Consider the following 19136-nt stretch of genomic DNA (forward strand, 5'->3'; position numbering starts at 1 on the left):
CTCATCCAGTTCCTTCGTGTTGGAGACGTAGGTTGCAAGGTTTGAGGTATGGGCATTATTATTATTAGTTTTCGAGATTTCGACTATTGAACAACGTAACGTGTAGCACAGCACACATCCATGAGGAAACAGCCAGATTGAGTGAGCTGCTAAGCAACGATCCCGATCTCCCTTAGCATGTCAATGCCACATAGAGCCACTGGCGCAGAAGTTATGGAAGGGTGATTGCGAGTCCAGGCGGTTATATCTATAGGGGTAGGTACCAGATATAGAAGAATCTCTGAAGGATCGCTACACTTTGGCCTAAAAGACACTTTTGTGCCCTATGAGAGAAAGTAGGCTCTCTATATGTATACCTAAAACCCTAGTAAAGCATATAGAACAGAGAGACGACACAGCGCATGGCTGTAAGACTACAGCGCACTTGATCTCTACCAAGGTATATATACTAGAAAAAGCGAGTGCCACGGTTCCATCCGTGCCATTCTGGGGTTGACAGGGTTGTTAGCCCTTGCGAGCTAGCACCCCTATACTAGACTAGATCTCACGATTCCCCAAAGGTTAGCCTCGGGCCTTCGTGCAACAACATTCCATCTACCTGACCCTATACTACGACCTTAACAGAGAGGTCCTAAAAAGGGACCTAAACTAAAGGGGTTACTACTAAGCTAGACAGGATAGCTATTCTTAGCTACCTATCTAGTTGGTACGGGAATTGCTACCAAGGAGTAGTGTCTATATCAGTGATCACCTGTAACACAGGTAACTTAGAACTTCGAAGGATAAGTAAATCTAGAGTTTAGGGGTATAAAACGACAAAAGTGAAAGGGTTATCCCTATATAGTAACTTCATTATAGCTCCCTAGAGAGTAGTTTAGGCTGTTAGGAGTATTATCGTATAGATTAAAGGCCTATTAAGCCAATGTCCTCATAAGCCGTAGGCTTGCATAGAACAGTACGTAAGAATTAATAAACCCCCCACCGTATAAATTATAGGTATATCTAATTCTTTCCAAGAGCAGATTAGAGTATTTAGTGGCTCAGTCAAGTTACATTCATCCATCTATCCGCGCAGCCAGATCATCTAATATTATACCCCATGTTGTGATCTATTCGCTAGCCAGGCCATCCAATAATCAACGTGAGTCATCATTCGCTGCGTTAAACCATGATCGACCTCAGCCCTGTTTGTGTACACCACAAATAACATACGCCACGATACTTGCAAACATGCCCCTCGCCCATCTATTTGTCTCGCCCATTGGAGCCACCTTGACCAGCGCTCCAGTCCACGCCGCCAACGCCGTTGAGCATAGTCCAGGGAGCCTGTTCGGTTACCGCGCTGTTTCTGAACGGGGCCTGCATACAAACACTAGCCATATCCCAATTATCAATCCCTCTGCGAACTTGAGCGTTTGAATCCCGGCCCGCCGTTCTAAACTCGGTCGTGCATACGTTTTCGAATGTATTGTTCCCCATATCGACCCCCTTTTGGGGATTCATCCCTGTTGAACTGGTCCGGTGGGGAAGATTATGCGTGACGCCTGCAAATTGGGCGTCCGGGTTGTACTGAGAATTGTATGCGAACGGTGGCTTGTATTGATCCACTGGAGGCGTCGTGTTGGTTGTCGTGCTCATCTCTGGTGGAGAGGGATTTGACGACGAAGACTCAGTTTGTCTGAATACTCTGCTCTGGGACCACGCGCAATCATTCCCGCGCGGCGGAAGCCCTGGGACTGAGCTGGAAGTATTTGCGAGCAGGTTTTGGTTTGCAACCGACTGGTCAGGAGACGATCCCGACTGGACTTCGTGCACTTCGGTGTCCTGAGTATAACCAGTACCGGATTTCCCCATTCTATCCTCAGACACATTTCCTTTTGGATTGCCGAGGGGCAAACGACCAGGAAGGGGAGGCTGCATCTCTGAGTGTCGTGAGATGTTGGATCGGACTAGGAGCGGAATGTTGTGACTGCCTACAGCGATGCTTGGCCCCAGGTAGTCTGGCTTCCGTAACTTGACAAAGTGACGAATGCCGTTGCGGTCTATGTCGAGGATGAGTTGCTTTAGAAAGGCCCTAGTGATGACGTGTGCTCGGCCGATGGCATCCATGGCCGAGATGATGAAGTCGAGGTTACCGATGTTGGTCGGTGATGGTTGCGTGTCCTTGCATTGGTATATATACACCGAGGCAGCGCAGTACAGAGATAGAGCAGCCAGCGAACTTTTCTTTGGCAATTTAGCACGTAGACCATAAAAACACGCCATTGGTGACGTAAACTTACTGGATGTGTGTCCACGGAGGTGGTCGTCTTGATAATATTGACAATCTCCTGAGCTGCGGTAAGCAGGCGATCCTGGCTTGCTTTCTTGATGCTGTTGGGAAGCTTATGCTTGTCGATTTTGTCGATGGCGGCATGGTGTAAGCAGATGACCGAGGCGTGTAGGTTCAGGTTTGTGTGGACAGCCGTAGGGTCCCGATAGTTTTCAGGCATGCGAAAGCCCGAGGGTAGGAACATGAAGGCACTAGACAATGTATTGTCGATCTCACGGTGCCTCTGCCAGAAGCCTCCGTAATCATAATCATCGGGGTTGTCGTTTGGCTTGGGCCGATGAGCGTGTTTAAGGATCTGATTGAAGAGATGACAGATGAGAACAGTTGCACCGAAGGAGGAGTAGGAGAAACCCTTGACAGCTTGATCGATTCTGCATGACTCGGCTTCTTGACCACTGTGAAATGCCCACTCAGAAGCTGGCAGGTGAGTGGTTATCTGGGACGTTATCAGATAGGGGTACTAGCATACAAGACTTATAGGACATACTTCAGAAGAATCAATAAGGTTGGGCCACCCAGTGGATATGCTGCAGTGGCTGTCGATGCAAAATGCACCCCAAAAGGTGCGTCTCCGTTCCTCGAGCTCTTGCCAATCTGCTGGAGGCTGAAGAGTTGGGGATATCTCTTCAGGGGGGCAGTCGAGACGGTGAAGCCCCATCATCTCAACGAGGCGCACCGTTCTGGCCGAGCTCATGGCTGCCCTTGTAAACAACATAGACTTTGCCTCATCAGTGGCGATACAGCACCAGGCTTGAGCATGCGCCACTGTGATGAAATGTTCGCCATAGCCCTGGGGAGGTCAGCGTTGGTATGTGCCGCAGTTCACTTTGCCGCCGCACCTTCATCTCGTCTGCTTCAGCATACTGCCTGGCCCTCTGATAGAAGATGTCGTGATACGAGCCATACTTGTCATTCCCTAGGACCATCAGTCAATGTTCAATTTTATACTTGATATAAGCTTCGGGTGCTCATACCATTACATGCAAGAGCCCATACGGCATATTGAAGACACATGGGAGGCTTCATATGCGGAGCCGAGTAGAAGGCCTGTAGATAACGGGTAGGATTGATGAGGGGTACGAAGTGTGCATGGCGCTCAAAGAAGATTCGGTTCCTGCCAGAGGTAAGTGTTATGTGGCCCCCAGCTCTAAACACAATATACTTACAACTCCTCCATTACTTCGAACGGTGGCAGTGGTTCTGATATGCCCAAGCCCATGAGCTCATCGCTGAAAGGGGTGCTCGAAGTCCGGGGCGCATCCGACGGTGCAGACGGCATCGCATAGGGGAAAGACTGGGGCATCGAGAATGTGTGGTCGCCGTCAATAGGGGTTATGGGCTCTGTGTAGTCCAGTCCCTCGAGGAAGACATGTTCGAGCACGGGTGGGACAGAGAAGTCAAATTCAACAACCTCGGCCTCCCTCGCCCTCTCCTTGTCCTCGGGGGCATTTCTGTTGCCGCCAGCCTCTTGCAGGAGGACCTCGACTTGTGCTTGGGATTATATCAGCCGAGTATTCTGATGCGGATTTCGGTTCAGGGGGACAGTACCTAGCCGAGCTTCGAGCTCCTTAACGTTCCTGCGCTTGAATGCTGGTTTCCTTCTAGACTCTGGATAGATACAATCTGTGTTGAGCCTTGCACAACGGGTACAGGCGGGTTTGGCTCGATCACAACGTAATTTCCTGTTTCTACAATTAATGCAGGCTAGAGGCTCTCCGCTTCCGGTTCCCGGGTTTGCCGCCGATTCGGTCGACGAGTCGTTCAACGGCATCATGTCGATCCAGGTCCAACACGGATCATAGCTTGTTCATGTTACGACAACGCAATTGCGAATATGTGTACCGACGGTATCTTTTGCTTGGATTTCAGCCTCGCGGCTCCCAACACGTCTTAGACTCGCACCATTGAAACCTTTGAGGTGTCCAGCCTGACATTCGGCTCGGGCACGGCACGAAGTTGCTCCGAACACCGACTCATCTTACCAAATGCCCAACCCGATCACAACGACGATTCTGCCTGCAACTCAGCACTAATTTTCACGTTCTTGTCCCTGCTTCACGCGACATGAAATATCAACAATCAATTGTTGTCATTTTACGACCTTTGTAATGCTGCGAAGAGGCTGCTGTGTTTGGAAGCTTGCTGCATCCGCTCCGCAATGTATCCAAGATTACTAAGTCAGAACTCTCGCGCACATGTCGAGCCCCCTTCCGTCCACTCTATCGGCGTCTGGTCAACCTACACCCATCCGCTCCAGACTATAGCTCAGAGAGTGGCATCATGGTTTTTCTCATATCCGTTGCGGTGAGACGACGCCTCTGGGTTGCACACCGGCGCCATTATTAGCACCAAGGTCTTGCCAAATTTGAGGAAATATGCATCAGCAGACATACCCGGGCACGAAGACGGCTTGTCCATGTGCGCGAGGCGTGTACCGTCACCTGATACAGTCAGTTACAAGTAGCCGCAATTATCATGACAACCCCCGGACGCCACCACGTCAGTGCAAGTACGGCCTGGTCCACTGGGATTTTAGCGCAATGCCGCACTTTACGTAGTCTCACAAGGACGTTGAAAGACAAAAGCAAGCACGCCTGGGGCTGCAGGTCGTAGGCCAGCCGCGCCCAGGCGTCCGGTACGAGGCTTGTGGCTAGTAGCGGTCAGCAGAACAAATCCCCATGGTCGTGCGCATCCGACCCAAGGCATTGATTGCCTGGCTACTTGTGCCCATACGCGAAACGACGGCATGGTCCTGTACTACTTGTCAAGATCCTGCAATGCCTTTTTTGTCTGCATGCACGTGTTGCCAAATGTCGATAGTCGAGCAGAACACGTCGGCTCCCTCCTGCTGTTTTCAGTCTAGCTGCTAATGCCAAGTTTTATGAGGAACCTCCTGCCGTGGGATATCGACTAGTGATCTGTCCTCCACAATTGGTTCGGAGTTTTAGGTGACGGGCATGACAGGTGCAGATCCGGCTAGGCCAAGAACGGCAACCGCTGATACTCTACGAGAGGGGCAAGCCGCAGTCTAGATGCAAGAGTAATGTTGTCGTGGCTGCTGTCAAGCCCGCAGTGGATTGAGATCCGGCGAAAAGCTAATGCCAAAATCACCGAGTGGTCGCCGATACCATGCTCAAGCGGTGCGGGAGTTTAAGGTTGTTGGAACCAAAAACGTGGATGCTTGGTGTCATGTCACGAATCGGCGCCAAACCGGTGGCTAAGGAAACGCAGTCATGTCAAAGCCCGCCTATGATGATGGCGCGGATTCGGAGCACTAGGCTAGTCAAGAGCCAGACTTCATCATAGAAGTCTCGTATGAGCCAAGCAGGATCGCCATCTATCCGTTGAAGTCAAACGGCGCCAGGCCGCGCTAGAGTTGGCCGTAGTTCCTGTGCAGCTTCTGACAGCGTTCCTATTATTCATACGATACCCTGAAACAGATCCGTCTTTTCCTAGATCCACGCGCCACCGTTACGGTGAGGACGGCAGTCCGACGCCCGGCCTTCTGGGAATAACATGGTACCAATCTATGCAGCATGCGATGGTAGACATTATATCCAATGGCGGAATATAGACTGGATGAGAAGTAGGTGTGCGGCCCCAGCGGTAACAGCGGATCACTTGAGTCTTTGATAACAGGGTCAGTCGAGGTCGCCGACATAACAGTATCACAAATTTTCCGGAGCCAGGGACGTACAGCGCCTTGATAACCGACAGCGATCAATGATACACTCAACAGACCAGGCCAGGAATGCTTGGAAATCTGCGATAGTCTTCTCGAAGATGAAGGTCTTTGCTTCCCAAGGTTCTTCGAGAATCCCGGGCAGTGCCCGAGCTGTTGGATTAATCTCAAAGCACATGCGCACAGGCTGGTGTACGTCGATCGCCCAGGATGAATAGAGCTGTCAGAGCACATTGAGATTATTCCGAAGGCTGGGTTTGTTTCGTTTCCTTAACGATTTGACCCGACGCCTTGTTGTTTGTCGCCTATCCCGTGCTCTCCCACAGACCAAACCATTGCAGATGAATCACATCTTCTAAGACTAGACGAAGGGTCCTTCCCCGACACCTGCCGGGGAAAGTCGTAAGTTGAGCTCGACCCTGGGCATTTTTAATGTTTGCCTACTATGTGAGTTTTATCAATCAGGCCCCGAACCAGGGGTTTGACCATCAAGGCATAGGCTGCCATCCAAAGGGATCGAGTACCGGTATACGCAAGCCCGAAGCTTAACCGTCCTCATATGCAGGATTTTCAGCTGAGACAACAGCTCGGGATCGCAGTATGAAGCCTTGAGAGCGACTCTAGGTTTGTAAATGATGGACAAGACCCTGCCTGTCCTGCCAGCTCATCCATCCTAGCATATATGCTTTGACAGCCTCATGACACCAAGCCAGCGGATCCTCCTTGGTCCTCGTCACTGTATTTCGAGTCAAGAAACAGGGAAGAGGCTCAGCTAACGAATACAGCAGTGACCTACACGGGGTTCTGGATCATCCGCGAGGATCCGAGATATTGAATTCTGTTCCGGTCTAGGTGTCACACTGCCTGGCTCTACCGAAGTATTTAGCCCGCGGTAGCAGTCATGGCTATGACATGATCATCAGCCCAACCTTCACGTAAGTTCAAACTGCCAGATCTTACGACGACATTTCTTTTCCTTCACCTTTTTCCTCCCCCCGCTTTCGGTTACAATCCTCCCGAACGTGACCGGACAAGGCGAGGAAAATGTTGACTGGGACGAAACTTTCAGCAGCATTCTATCAACCAGTCACAAATCAACTTCCATCAAATCCATTGTGGAGCTAAGTTTTGATTCGCAAGTCGGAATCATGTCACATGCTTCACAGGCGAAGCTGTCACTCGGAAGTCAGTCACACCGCCTTAGTTTCCCACGATATCATGTCGGTGATCAAATGTTGCATAAACAAGTCGATACTTCCATGTCTGATGTGCCTGATGGGACGACAGACGGCAGTAGACTAAACTCTTTTTGCTCAAGAGGGTCCCTAAGAACGATCCCAGCCCCCTGCCCTATCTCTCGGGTTTCTTGCTAAAAGGTCTGATTCCCAAAGTGCGGTGCTCATACACACACACACACATACACAGTTGCCAAGCCATCTGGATGAAACCCACACCACCAACATACCTACCCACCCTTCCCAATGGGAGGATGCAGCTTGTGATGGTTGCGGGTTACTACTCATACTGAATGTGCGTTTGTGCACGTGCTTGTGCTCAGCTAGCCGTCTCCCTATACATCTGTCGGCAAAGCCGTGCGTCCCTCGATTTTGTTCTCGCGTAGTGGTGCATAGACTCAGTCACTCAGTAGTACGTAGAGCCGAGTAATGGATCCTCCTCAACTATCCCAGTCAGGATTTTCTTGGGACGGGGATGGCATCAGCATAATATTGTGCCTCCTGTCAGGGATGCGTGTAGGCGAGACGTCAGACCGGATCAGACCGGACCTGGTCTGTTTGGAAACATAGACGTAAGACTGACCAACTGACCACCTGATCACCTAACTATGTTGCCAGGAACAAAACTGTGTTTGCATACAAGTCTAAATCTTGTCATGTTGTAGCTGGTGTTCAGTCAGAAACTACGAATAGATAAGATAGTAATGCACAGGGCTAGCCAGGCCAGGCCAGGCCAGACCACACGCACTGCGCCAGGACCCTATTGTGGTAGTAGAGATGCTTAGATGTAACTGCCGCAAAACGGCTGCTAGCATGGGCTGGCCATTCTAGGGCACGGGCGAGTACACACTGACGGGGAACCGTGTTATGGACCGAGTAGAGGTGTCGCGAATATGTGCGTGTCACAGCAGATGTTGGTAATAGCATCGTCAGCAATACCCGGGAGTTGGTATTGTTCGTATGTAAATATTTTGATGAGTATTGATTTGGTACTTTTCCCGGTCTGGCCAAGCCTCCAGTACTGGTGCATCTGTCTCTCTGTATCTTTCTCCTACTTTTCCATTCCGGCGCTTTAGAATTTCCTGCTGGTTTTCCGAACCCGCATTTTCAAGTACATGCCCCGGGTGCGATTCGATAAAATCCTGGTTCTATAGATGTGTTTATCCCTCTCCGAGTCCCTTTCTTGTTCCCAACCCGTTTCCAGCCAAAACCCCCTACAATGCTCCCATTTCCCAGTATGGAGAATTCGGTTTGCCAATCCGTAACAATGCTGCAAGCGTAACCTCGTAGGTCAAAGATGATATGATGGACTCTGATGATTAATAAAACGGAAAAACATGTTGGCTCCGCAAATCTAAAGATGTCCTAGTAATACATGATATTGGAAGTTTGTTGCTGTTTAACGTAATGATGTTGCGGCGGCGTATCGTCGTCAGATACTGCCACGCTTCATGTTGGAGGCCCTGCGCCGACTCAGGGCGTCAATGTCGACCTCATCGTAATGGCTAGCGTCGCCGTCGCTCAAGGGCACGCTGTCCCGCCTCTTATTGTCGTGATGTTGTTCGTAGTCAAGCCTTTCAGTAGACGGCAAGACCTTGGCGCTGTCGCCACGCCCAGTCATAGCATCGGACTCGGCCCGGGCATTGTTGATCATGGTGGGCAGTTGCCGGCGGCGGGCATTGATGAACCAATTGGAGATCTGGTCTAAACGGAAAAAGAAAAATCGAGTTAGCCTGGGAACCACCGAGAAGTTTATTTTTGGTGGCTTCGTGTCTGACACCAACTTCTGACTTTGGGGCACGCCAAAACCCAGGGTTCAGGGGCAAGAAACGGCGCGGGTAAACTTACTCATCTGCAAGCCAGTCTGCCTCATTAGTTCCTGTTTTTCGTCTTCCGTCGGATATGGGTGATGCAGGTGAGCCACAAACCAAGCGCGGAGCTTGTCGGTCGTCTCCTTGGGCAGATTCCCGCGGCGCTTACGCTGCTTGCTGTCACCGCTCATACCCATGCCCAGTTCGCTCATGCGCATGAAGGCGTCTTGAAACTGGTGACCATACGCTGCCGAAGAAAATGGCGTTCGAACAAATGGATGTATTGAGCCTAGAGACAGAGACTGCATTCGTGTCGGGTGGTGGTAGCCAAATCCGTAGCTAGCTTGCCTGTATGCGGGAGCGTGGGCTTCCATCCCAGGCCCGCTGCCGTGACCCATACCCGGCCTCATGTGCTCGTGCATGTAGTCGTCTCCAGAGTGGCTTCGCACGCGGTGCATAGGTGCCGGCGTGGGAGCTGCCGTGGGTTCCATCAGATGTGGTAGGCTTGGAAGAGTTGGGCGTGCTTCGCGCCGCTCACGAATTTCCATCGATGAAAGGGCGCCACTCGTCATGTACGGACTGGATCTCGCCGATCCTCCCCATTGCTCGTGGACTCGGCTTGGGCCTGCTGAAGGCGGTGACTGCTGTCGGGTCGGCATTCGGCTGGGGCTGGCGTACAGTCGGGGCACTTGACTGGCTCTCTCACCCTCCCGGTCATCGTCGAAAGAAAGCCGCCTTCTTTTGTTCTGATTTGGTGAATGCACGTATTCTGGTGGTGTCATGGTCCCAGCAGTGGGCGAGGTTGTGCAGGGTGGTGTCCTCAAGCCACCGTCCTGAGGTTGGACTCGGAGCTGAAGCTCTGGAAAAGCCTAGAGTACCCATTAGCTGTTGCTTCCTGTGCAAGTACGGGGTGTAGTACCTGTCGAATCGACGGCAGGGCGATCTTTTCTGGTTCATTGCGTGGCCGGTGTAGTGGGTCTGAAGGACGGGCTGCTTGCCAGGCGAACTCGCGGTGGAATCCAGGGTGTGCATGGTGGGGAGCAGGCATAGTGAGAGTAGACATCTTGCTGGGAAGCTGAGTGTATCTGTCCACACGATTTGTCTCGGCAAGTCGTGATGGACGATATTCCATAACAAGTGCGCAGACCTTGGGGGGTTTGCTCAGTGTTGGCACCTGGGAGGAAAGTTAATAACTCAGCTCCCAAGAGCCGCGCAATTAAATGTGCTGCGGCGGTCATAAAGAAATGCTAACCTTGACCCAAAGCAGTGGAGGGAACTGTTGGGAGCAGTGGAGGCCAAAGTCGCTTTCTAAATTAAGAAAGCCAGCGTGCCCGGTGTTGACTGTTTTCGGAACCTCGCGTCGAGTTCCAACGGACCTGGTTTTCCCTGCTGTCCCGCTGCTGCTTCTTTGATTCAACGGATTCAGATCCGATTGATATAAGAAATGTTCCTCAATTTTGGAACCGACCCTTTTTGTTTACAGACGACGGTGATGGTGAAAGATATATCCAAGTGCAGACAGCGACTCTGAAGTTCTTCCTGGGGTTGATGTCCTTGAAGGGTAAAGGATCTGGCAACGAGGTGCTATTGACAAAGTGATGGTGATGATGACCAAACAAATCCGAGTGTGGTTGCGGTGGCTCTTTTGTAGAATCTGGTGCTGTGACCTCTTTGATAACCTCGACGACGGTGGATCAACAAGCAGGCGCACGGATGGTATGCCCAAAGAGGCAATGGGGGAGAGTTCGACGACGGTAGAAACAACCAACGCTCGAGGAGGAATTTGAGATAGTTAGTCCCAAGAGGAGCTGACACAAAGAAAGCCTCAGACGATGGATCCGATATACTGGCCGAAAAAAATGAGCACGGATTGGCAGGACAGGAACGACGAGACCAACGTAAATGTGTTGAACAACCAGGAGGCTAAGTGCTTTTCTATGCTGATGAAGTTGGAACAACCCCTTCCAACATGTGGAGAGACGGTTTTGACGGGAGAAGGACTAAACCATAAGAAGCCTGAGCATGCGAAGCATGAGCAAGGATGACATCGATGCCAGAGCCATAGAGAGAGATACCCCAACCATGTGCTGTACCCACATCCCACAGACAACTTGACCCTGGTGCTAGTGGCGTTTCTTTAGGACAACGGACTGATGAGACTTTGCGACTTGTTGCCAGGCTCGTGGTGGTACTTGGATACCGGAGCATGGACATGGTTATGGGTCTGACGACAGGCTCGCTGGGCTTAAGAACAAGTGACACGAGGGGGTCACGAGAGTCTGCGAACAGGGGTGGGGTGAAGACCCCCGGACCGCTGCGGTTCTCGCTCTTGGTCCAGATGAAATTGCCCGATGGAAGGACGAAGTTGCCAGGGTCGACCTTACACACGGTACCATTGCATATGTCGGTGGTGGTGGTGTGCAGGTCAGTCCATCAACAATTATTGTGCGTTGCGTTGCGTTTGGTTGGATTTAGTAATCTTGAATCACTCCCCCTCGTGGCAAGGTACGTAGGTATCTCGGAGGGTACTCGACAAAGTACCTTTGCAGGGGCAAGCTGCGGATATTTGGTTCGAGGCTTTATTACTTACGCCGCATCCGGGGTGCACAAAATGATGAAGATTGCATGGGAGGTGGACCGGGGGAGGGGTGTGGGGTGTTGCTCCCAATACCAGCACAAAAGAGGCCCTTCATTATCTCAGATGCATGCTGATTGCCTCATCAAGCAAGGCGACACGGATGCAGATGAGCAGGACCCAAGGAAGGGAGCGCCAGCCAAACGAATGCACGCTGCCGACCCAAGAGAAGGTTTCTGCCCCATGGCATTTCGGCAATGGGCGTCATGGGCACGCCATCAAAAATGATGTGGTACCTCTGGCTCCGACGAGTTGGCACCGCCGAAAGGTTGCCGTTCCTCGGAACAAAGGCGTTGTTGGTTGCCCCCTCCCAAAGACGTTATGTCTTGTCTGATGCACCGGAGCACAAAAACAAGATGCTCGCGCCGCCCCAGAAAAAGTTGAAATTGGCCTGCACACACAATAAATAAAAAAGAGGACGAAGTAGCGCCGTTGCGGCTAAGCCATGTGTCAATGAATATCCTGTCTCATCCCCAGAATTTTGTTTTCCCTTTTTCTGTCACGACGTCCAATCATAGTGGGGCGGTATGAAATAGCTTTGGCTTGTCTCGTTGCAGAAGAAATAAGATTGTCCTGTCGTCATGAAAATACTTCATCAAAGTTGGCATATGTGTGTTCAGCAAAGTTCAAAGAAATCAGAAAATCGGAGGTTGCGCCTTTGAGGGAAGGTACCTGGTTACTGTCACCGTGCGCCAAATTTAAAGTGGTTTTATAGCACCCGCCATTGACACCCATGGAATTGGCGGCGTTCCCAGGGCGAGCAATTCGACTCAAGTGGTTGCATACTTGCAGTCGGATAGAAGACAAAGAAGCCACATCGCGGCACGCTTGCTTCGGTTCGACAAGTATGGAACGATGTTTTTGATGATGACTGCCGGCTCCAGAGCGGCGCTCTGCCACTTGAACATTAAACCACCACAACTTGCAGACGTACAACCAACAGTTCCAAGGTCCGTCGTAAGCAGAGCAGGCATGACCCAGCCAAAAACAAAAAACACGACGTAAAGATTGCGTGTTGACCTCCAACTGATAATTCCCTGCCCTACCCCTACCCGGTACTCTCTCCTATCTGTCAACATTCAATGGGCGTGGAGGGGTTTCAATTCCAAGGCCAGATTCCACCGTCAGTGCCGTCGGAGAATTGTTTGTTTGAAAGCTCCAGCACGTCGGGAGGTGTCATTGACCTCTGTGCGAATACGGCTGTACATAAGGAACTTCCCGATTAGTGCATGTCGATGGCCCCTATGGACACAACGTACTACCTTGCACACCAGCTATCAACTTCAAACTCTTAAGATCACGGCCGGGTGGCATTTCAGGCCACCCGCACCAATCCATCTCTGGGAATAATGAGCAAGCGATGACAATCACCGATGAAGCGAGCAAGACCTTCATGTCAGATTCGTCGGGTCCTGACTCTGCTAGCTTTCGGGATTCCTGCTCGGCCGAATCGTTATCGAGTCATGGGTTTTAGTTGCGGACAGCGGACAGCGGACAGCAATTCCGCACCGTGGCGCATCGCTATTTTCTGCACGGGTCGTCGCCAGCTAGCCCAGAGTTTCTCCATTTCTGGGCGGGCAGGGTGAATTTGCTGTCATCTTTTCGCCGATTCCAGGGTCTGGCCTGTCTCTTTTCGCTGTGGGTATCCCATCTCCGCCGTGGTGGGTCATCGGGTGACGATCCCAAATCCGTGTGCCGTTGTCTATTGCTCAATAATGATTATTCAACTGCCTGCCGGGCCATAGGGTTGTGTGGTGAAGTGCATGGGTGGAACCCCTGCTATTCGTCCAACTGGAACAATTGTCCTCGAAACGACACCTCTCAAGCTGTGCGATTGGCTGAAGCTGTCACTTGACATGTTTACAATACCCCTGACAGCTCGAGTCATTCCCTGGTGTCTGCTGCTGTCACTCCGAGTTTGGAGCCTTCAGAGCTTTGTTGCGATTGGGCTTGCCAACGTCTGGATCGTCTGAGGTGCAGCATGGATGGATGGCAATCTTTTCTCATCTCTTTTTGTCAGAGCCCGCCCAGCATATCGAAAGCATATCGAAGAGTGTTTATCCCGTTGCGATTGGCTGTTCATCATCTCTCTGCATCTGTCATCCAGCCTTCTCCTGTCGCCGCGCCTCCAGACACGGGGTGAAATATGAAGCACAGGCATTGGACCCAATCTTGAACTGGACATGGTAGCATGGCCCATGGCCTGGCCTACAGGTACAGTAGCGGCCCCTGTAACTACCTGTATTGCCCTAACCGTGTAGAATGTCCGTTAAGGGCATAAGCCTCCGGCCGAAACTACGATTCGTACAGGTAGACTAACCCATCCACCAAGTGAATAATGCCCTCCAACCGTAAACATTTGGCCTGCTCGTCCCACATGCAGTTGAAAGGGGCCGCAATTGTATCTTCAAACCCCCTCTTCATTTTACAAGCTAAGCCAGAGTTGTTTAGTAGGGAGCTCGATAGGTAACTAGATGCGATCGACAATGCAACTTTGTCTGTGGCTAGCTTGTCCAAGTTGCACCAATTAAGGCCGGTTCTGCCTGAGCCGCTGTCATGCTCAGAGGAATGGGCTTAGCTTGCTTGGTGTCGTTGCTCGAAAGCCGGCGCCGTCCCGGGTTCGATTAGGCCAAGAACAGCCAGGAACAAGACCAGGATCCGATCTGACAGCCCCTCGTGTATGGAATGGAATGACGGTGGGGCCGCAACAGCCGAGATGAAACCGCAGCTTGGGCTGGTGCAAATTCGGTCATCTTGGTTGAAGCGAGTGCTAGATAACTAGACTTCGAGACCCAAACCTGTTTATCGCCTTCTTTTTTCCTTCTAGAGTGTCTTTGGGCGCAAAACGCTACGGATGATTTCAGAGTCAAATGTTAACACATCAGATGCTAGGGCTAGGCTTATCACCAAGTCATGGACATGTAATAACCCTTGCTCGGCAGATCAAATTGACATGATTATCGGCTTGTCAAAATAAGATGCCAGGACTGAAACTGACCAAGGAAAGTCAACTTGGAGATGAGGCCGTAGTGTGTACCAGTGTACCCGTGGGCTGGACGGACCCAAGGCGAACTCGTTTCCGTCACTCTGTAATGTGCAACCACCAACCAGGCCATCCTTACACAGATTGATAATGGCCTCGCATGCGGGCCAATTGACAGATGCGTATCGATTTCCCGCAGCGTGCCAGTAGAGCACATCTGAAAATAATCTTTCCGGTTGGTTGCTGGATTTCCCGTCCCGCGCCCAGCCCCTGGGAAAGAGTGGCAGTCAGAGACCGAAGAGTGGGGTTCTTTTGGCAGATCTCTCCCGTGCGCACACACATGTTCTGGGCATGGGAACCGTCCAATCCCTATGCACATCACGTCGGCAGAGCTGCAGCGAAGGTTCCATGTACGCGGACCTAACCTGGTTGTCGGGTATGTCTACTTGGTAGTTGTATTACGTTCGTTCGCCGTGGCGTCCTCATTCAACGCACGTCTTTCCCAAAGAGCGAAAGGTCGTTTCACGTGGCTTTAGCCACATGGCAAGCGTGAACAAAAAGCAATATAAACAAAAATAATAACCACAGGCCATCTCGTATCATCTCCCTAGATGTAAGATGGTGGTAGACTAGAAGATGATTAGTAGCGGCGGGAATTGAGATGATCGACTCTGCGCTCGTGGATGCTGAGAGGAACAACATTCAAACCGCATTGACCACCTTTTTGCATGCACCCTCATTTTGCAGGGAATTTCTACGCCTCAACAACACGACGTCTCTCAATTTACCTCGCAATTTCTCCCTATCTACGTACAAAATGGCTAATCCAGTGGAGAATAGTCTGGACGATTTTGAGCAGCGAATCGAACGCGCTAAATAGCTTGTCCGTCAGGGCTCTTCCCAGGCCGTAGCAGCTCATCGGTACGGTATCAAGGGGACTACACTGTCCTACCGTATTCGTCACGGTAATTCGCATCGCGACGCGGCCTCCAGGCAACAAAAGTTGACTCCAGAGCAAGAGGAGGTTATCGTGAACTGGATCCTACACGAAGAAGTGTGTGGACGGGCTCCTAGCAAGCGTTATGTGGCCGACTTCGCTGCCGAAATCCTCCTTGCTCAAGGAGATAACAATACACTCGGCCAACACTGGGTGGATCACTTCGTTAGCCGCCATCCACAGATACGTACCAAAATTGGGCGCGTCGTAGATGCTAGCCGAGTTAGAGCGTCCGATTCGAACAAGATCCGAGACTTCTACACCCTCCTTGAACGCTTACGTACGAAGTATCGTATCAAACCCGACAACGAGTATAATATGGATGCGACAGGTGTCCAAGAGGGGAATCTGGGCATGGTACGGTTATTGGGACGTCTAATTCACGCTGGGTACGCGTATCAAAGTCGGACGCTTCGTCGTGGTGCTCCTGGTTAGAGTACATTTCGCATACCCAACGGGGTACACCTGTCTGCGTATTTTCCGGCAAGAGAGTCCAAGCACAGTGGTTCCCAGACCAAGATATCCCTGAGTGGGAATACACCGCGACGAGTAAGGGCTGGAGTAATAAAGTTATCGCAAATAGGTGGTTAGATCAGGTTTTTCTCCCCGAGATGAAGCCTAGGGGTACCGAATGGCGACTCCTTATCCTCGACGGCCACCAGACACATATTCATGCCGAATTTATGTGGAAAGCCTACTCGAATAGAGTCGCCGTGCTGTATTTAACCTCACACTGCAGTGATGATCTCCAGCCGTGCGATGTCGGGCCGTTCTCACCTTTGAAGACCTACTACCGCCAAGAGCTCAGGGCTTACGCTTCCTACAAGGCTACGGCCCCAATTTACAAGCAACGTATGCTATAAGCATATCTACGTGCCTCGGAGAGAGCCTTTACTACGGAAAATATTAAATCTGGCTGGCGGAAGACTGGTATATGGCCCCTAGGCTCCGAAGGACTAGTCGACGTATCTTGTGATCCTCCGGAGCCTCATACACCAGATCCTCCGCCTCATATATCACCACCTTTAGTTGCTTTTACTCCTCAGAAAGTGCAGCAACTATCTAGCCAACTACAGTCGATAGAGAAAGCCGAGGGCGGGGTATCTCGTAAGATTCGTACCCTAGTAGGCAAGGCGGGCAAGGCCCTTACACTCCAGGCCGCCGAGAATGCCAAATTACGTATCGAAAACGAGCAACTATATAAAGGACTCGATAAATACGCTCCAGATATACGCCAGCCCGTCGAGCCAGACCCGAATAAAGTATTCGTTAACTTATCAGCGATCCGAACAGCCCAGGACAAGCGAAATAAGCGAATACGGCCTATTTTACCCGATAAGCAGTTAGAAATTGATACTTTTCTCGAAGGAAGAGTCCCTCCTAAAAAGAGGGCTCGAAAGAATATATCTAAGTCTTCGGACACTTAAATTAAGTATGTTCTGTATATAAATAATATGGACGAAGTATTTAGGTCGATTCAGTTAGACCCTGCAAAATGGGGGTGCATGCAAAAAGGTGGTCAATGCGGTTAGACGTTCGAGAATGCTCCAAGCCAGCTAAAATCACTGTCAAAAAGTCTGGCACACACTTCGTGGCGCACTCGCATCCAACTCAATTTCCCACCTGCACACCCCAACATCGCAATCGACCATCAGCAGCCAAGGAAGACCCTCCCGGAAAGGTTCTTACGTGTGTTTTAATTGCCAGTCATCAGAGAGGCCAGTGGTGCTATACGCCAGTACGTGCCACCATGGCAACCTAACGTGCAGGCGGCTTAAGTGTATGTGGGGGGTTGCTAGCTGATTCGATGCTCGCCGTGAGTGGTTACACGCAATACCAAGTGCGTGCAACACACTCGATGGTCCGCCTGACAACACCGTAGCGGTCGCCCCAAGGCCCTAACCATGCGACAGGCCCGGTACATGACCAGAATAGCGAGGGAAAAACCCTAGAATTAGGTAGGCAGCGGTCTTAAAGAGGTCCGCGAGCAAGTCGGTCATATACTTTACCGCGATGTCATTAAGACCGCTTGTAGTTAATATAACCTTAGGTACTAGAAGTCGCTGTAGTAAATATAACTGATCTCGAAAGCTATATGTTCACGTACTACGTATTACTACTTTTCAGAGGAGTAGGAAAGTATAGCTAACTAAGACAAGTACGAGTAATAGTACAGCGTGGTCTCGCGATTCGCGACGCGATGTAAAGACTAACAATATGTATACTGCGAAGGTATCTTTGGCGATGGGTACATAGTATAAGATACTACTAATTCTAACGATAGTTAGGTCTAATAAATCCTCTATAAGTACGTTAATACAAGGAATAGTTAACTACGTAGATAAGAATCAGCTAGCTATCTCCATAATAATTAGAATGTTGATTTTAAGAGAATATTATTCTCATCTTATCTATAGCTCTAGAGTAACTCCCCCTAGGGTTACGTATTAATACTGTAAGCTATTATGAATAGGCTAATTAACTCGGTACCTACTCACGTGCGTAAGCTATATCGCGTATAGTTGGTATATTTTGCTAAGGAGAAGTAGGGCATCAACATGGATCGAATAGTGAGAAACGGGTGCGTAATTGAGTTAGTAACTATGGTGTTGATTGTTCGGCGACTCCAAAGTGGGGCAAGTGTGCGCCAGACTTTTGCGGACGATTTTACTATAGTGCTGGACCGTGCGCGAGTATGCACCGTGTGTTTCAGGTCCTGCTACAGCATGCAATGTACCTGGCCTTCAAATCTCCTAGCCCCCAAAGGCTTCATTTACACCTGCTATGTACAGCACAGATGACAATCTCGGTGGTATCCTTCGGTCTGTTCCTACGAGCGCTATATGCTTCTAGTGGTGTTCCAGGCTGCATCTCGATGAAGTTTTTCATGCCTGGATGTAATCAACGACTCATTAAAGCAGATTCTAGTGTGGTTTTATAATGCGCCTCAACGGTCTCATCTGACAAGCAACTCTGAAAGCTTAAATGCATCAGGAACAGGACCCATTTGACGCAGCCACGGCCGAACCTCGAATCATCTATTCGTGACCAAAAGACCTTGCACGCGGCCTTCTGCTAATGAACATGCCATTCCGAGCACCACCCATCGTGTATGTCGTGCACATTCGGCGGTTGTCGAACACGAGCTTGTCCAAGGCCATTGGAGATCCGCCGGTGGACAGCTACCGTGGCCTATGCTCCGTGCTGGTCCTGTTATACAATCAATTCAAAAGTGGCACGGCAACATCTTTCCGCCTGTTGCCTGTTGACAAGGGGCTGGATGAGGAGTGTTTGTACAACTGTGAACCCACGATGTGCATGTGACTATCCATCTGAATGGGACGAGGGCTAGTCGCGGTGCGTAGTGGTATTTTGAATGACATCGACTAGTGGCAGAAACAGTACATACTAAGGTATGCATGCAACCACCTCGTGTATGTTGCACTTGCACATTGGTCATC

General features: G+C 50.6%; 2 protein-coding genes across 2 annotated transcripts; both read right to left on the reverse strand.

Moving 5' to 3' along the window:
* Positions 1–885: 885 nt before the first annotated feature.
* On the reverse strand, positions 886–4223 carry BCR38DRAFT_420234 (uncharacterized protein). Its single transcript, XM_040859372.1, has 7 exons — positions 3881–4223; positions 3499–3823; positions 3307–3446; positions 3172–3248; positions 2820–3122; positions 2283–2768; positions 886–2226 (listed from the first exon to the last, which is right to left on the reverse strand). The coding sequence occupies exons 1-7, from the start codon at positions 4104–4106 to the stop codon at positions 1246–1248; spliced, it is 2538 nt and encodes an 845-aa protein (XP_040719801.1). The 5' UTR covers positions 4107–4223; the 3' UTR covers positions 886–1245.
* A 4458-nt stretch (positions 4224–8681) lies between these two features.
* BCR38DRAFT_454766 (homeobox domain-containing protein) lies at positions 8682–10108 on the reverse strand (the record flags this gene model as incomplete). Its single annotated transcript, XM_040861730.1, has 3 exons — positions 8682–8953; positions 9098–9929; positions 9980–10108. The coding sequence occupies 3 exons, from the start codon at positions 10106–10108 to the stop codon at positions 8682–8684; spliced, it is 1233 nt and encodes a 410-aa protein (XP_040719802.1).
* Positions 10109–19136: the final 9028 nt, after the last annotated feature.

The sequence above is a fragment of the Pseudomassariella vexata genome (genome assembly GCF_002105095.1).
Source record: "Pseudomassariella vexata strain CBS 129021 chromosome Unknown BCR38scaffold_2, whole genome shotgun sequence".
NCBI lineage: Eukaryota > Fungi > Ascomycota > Sordariomycetes > Amphisphaeriales > Pseudomassariaceae > Pseudomassariella > Pseudomassariella vexata.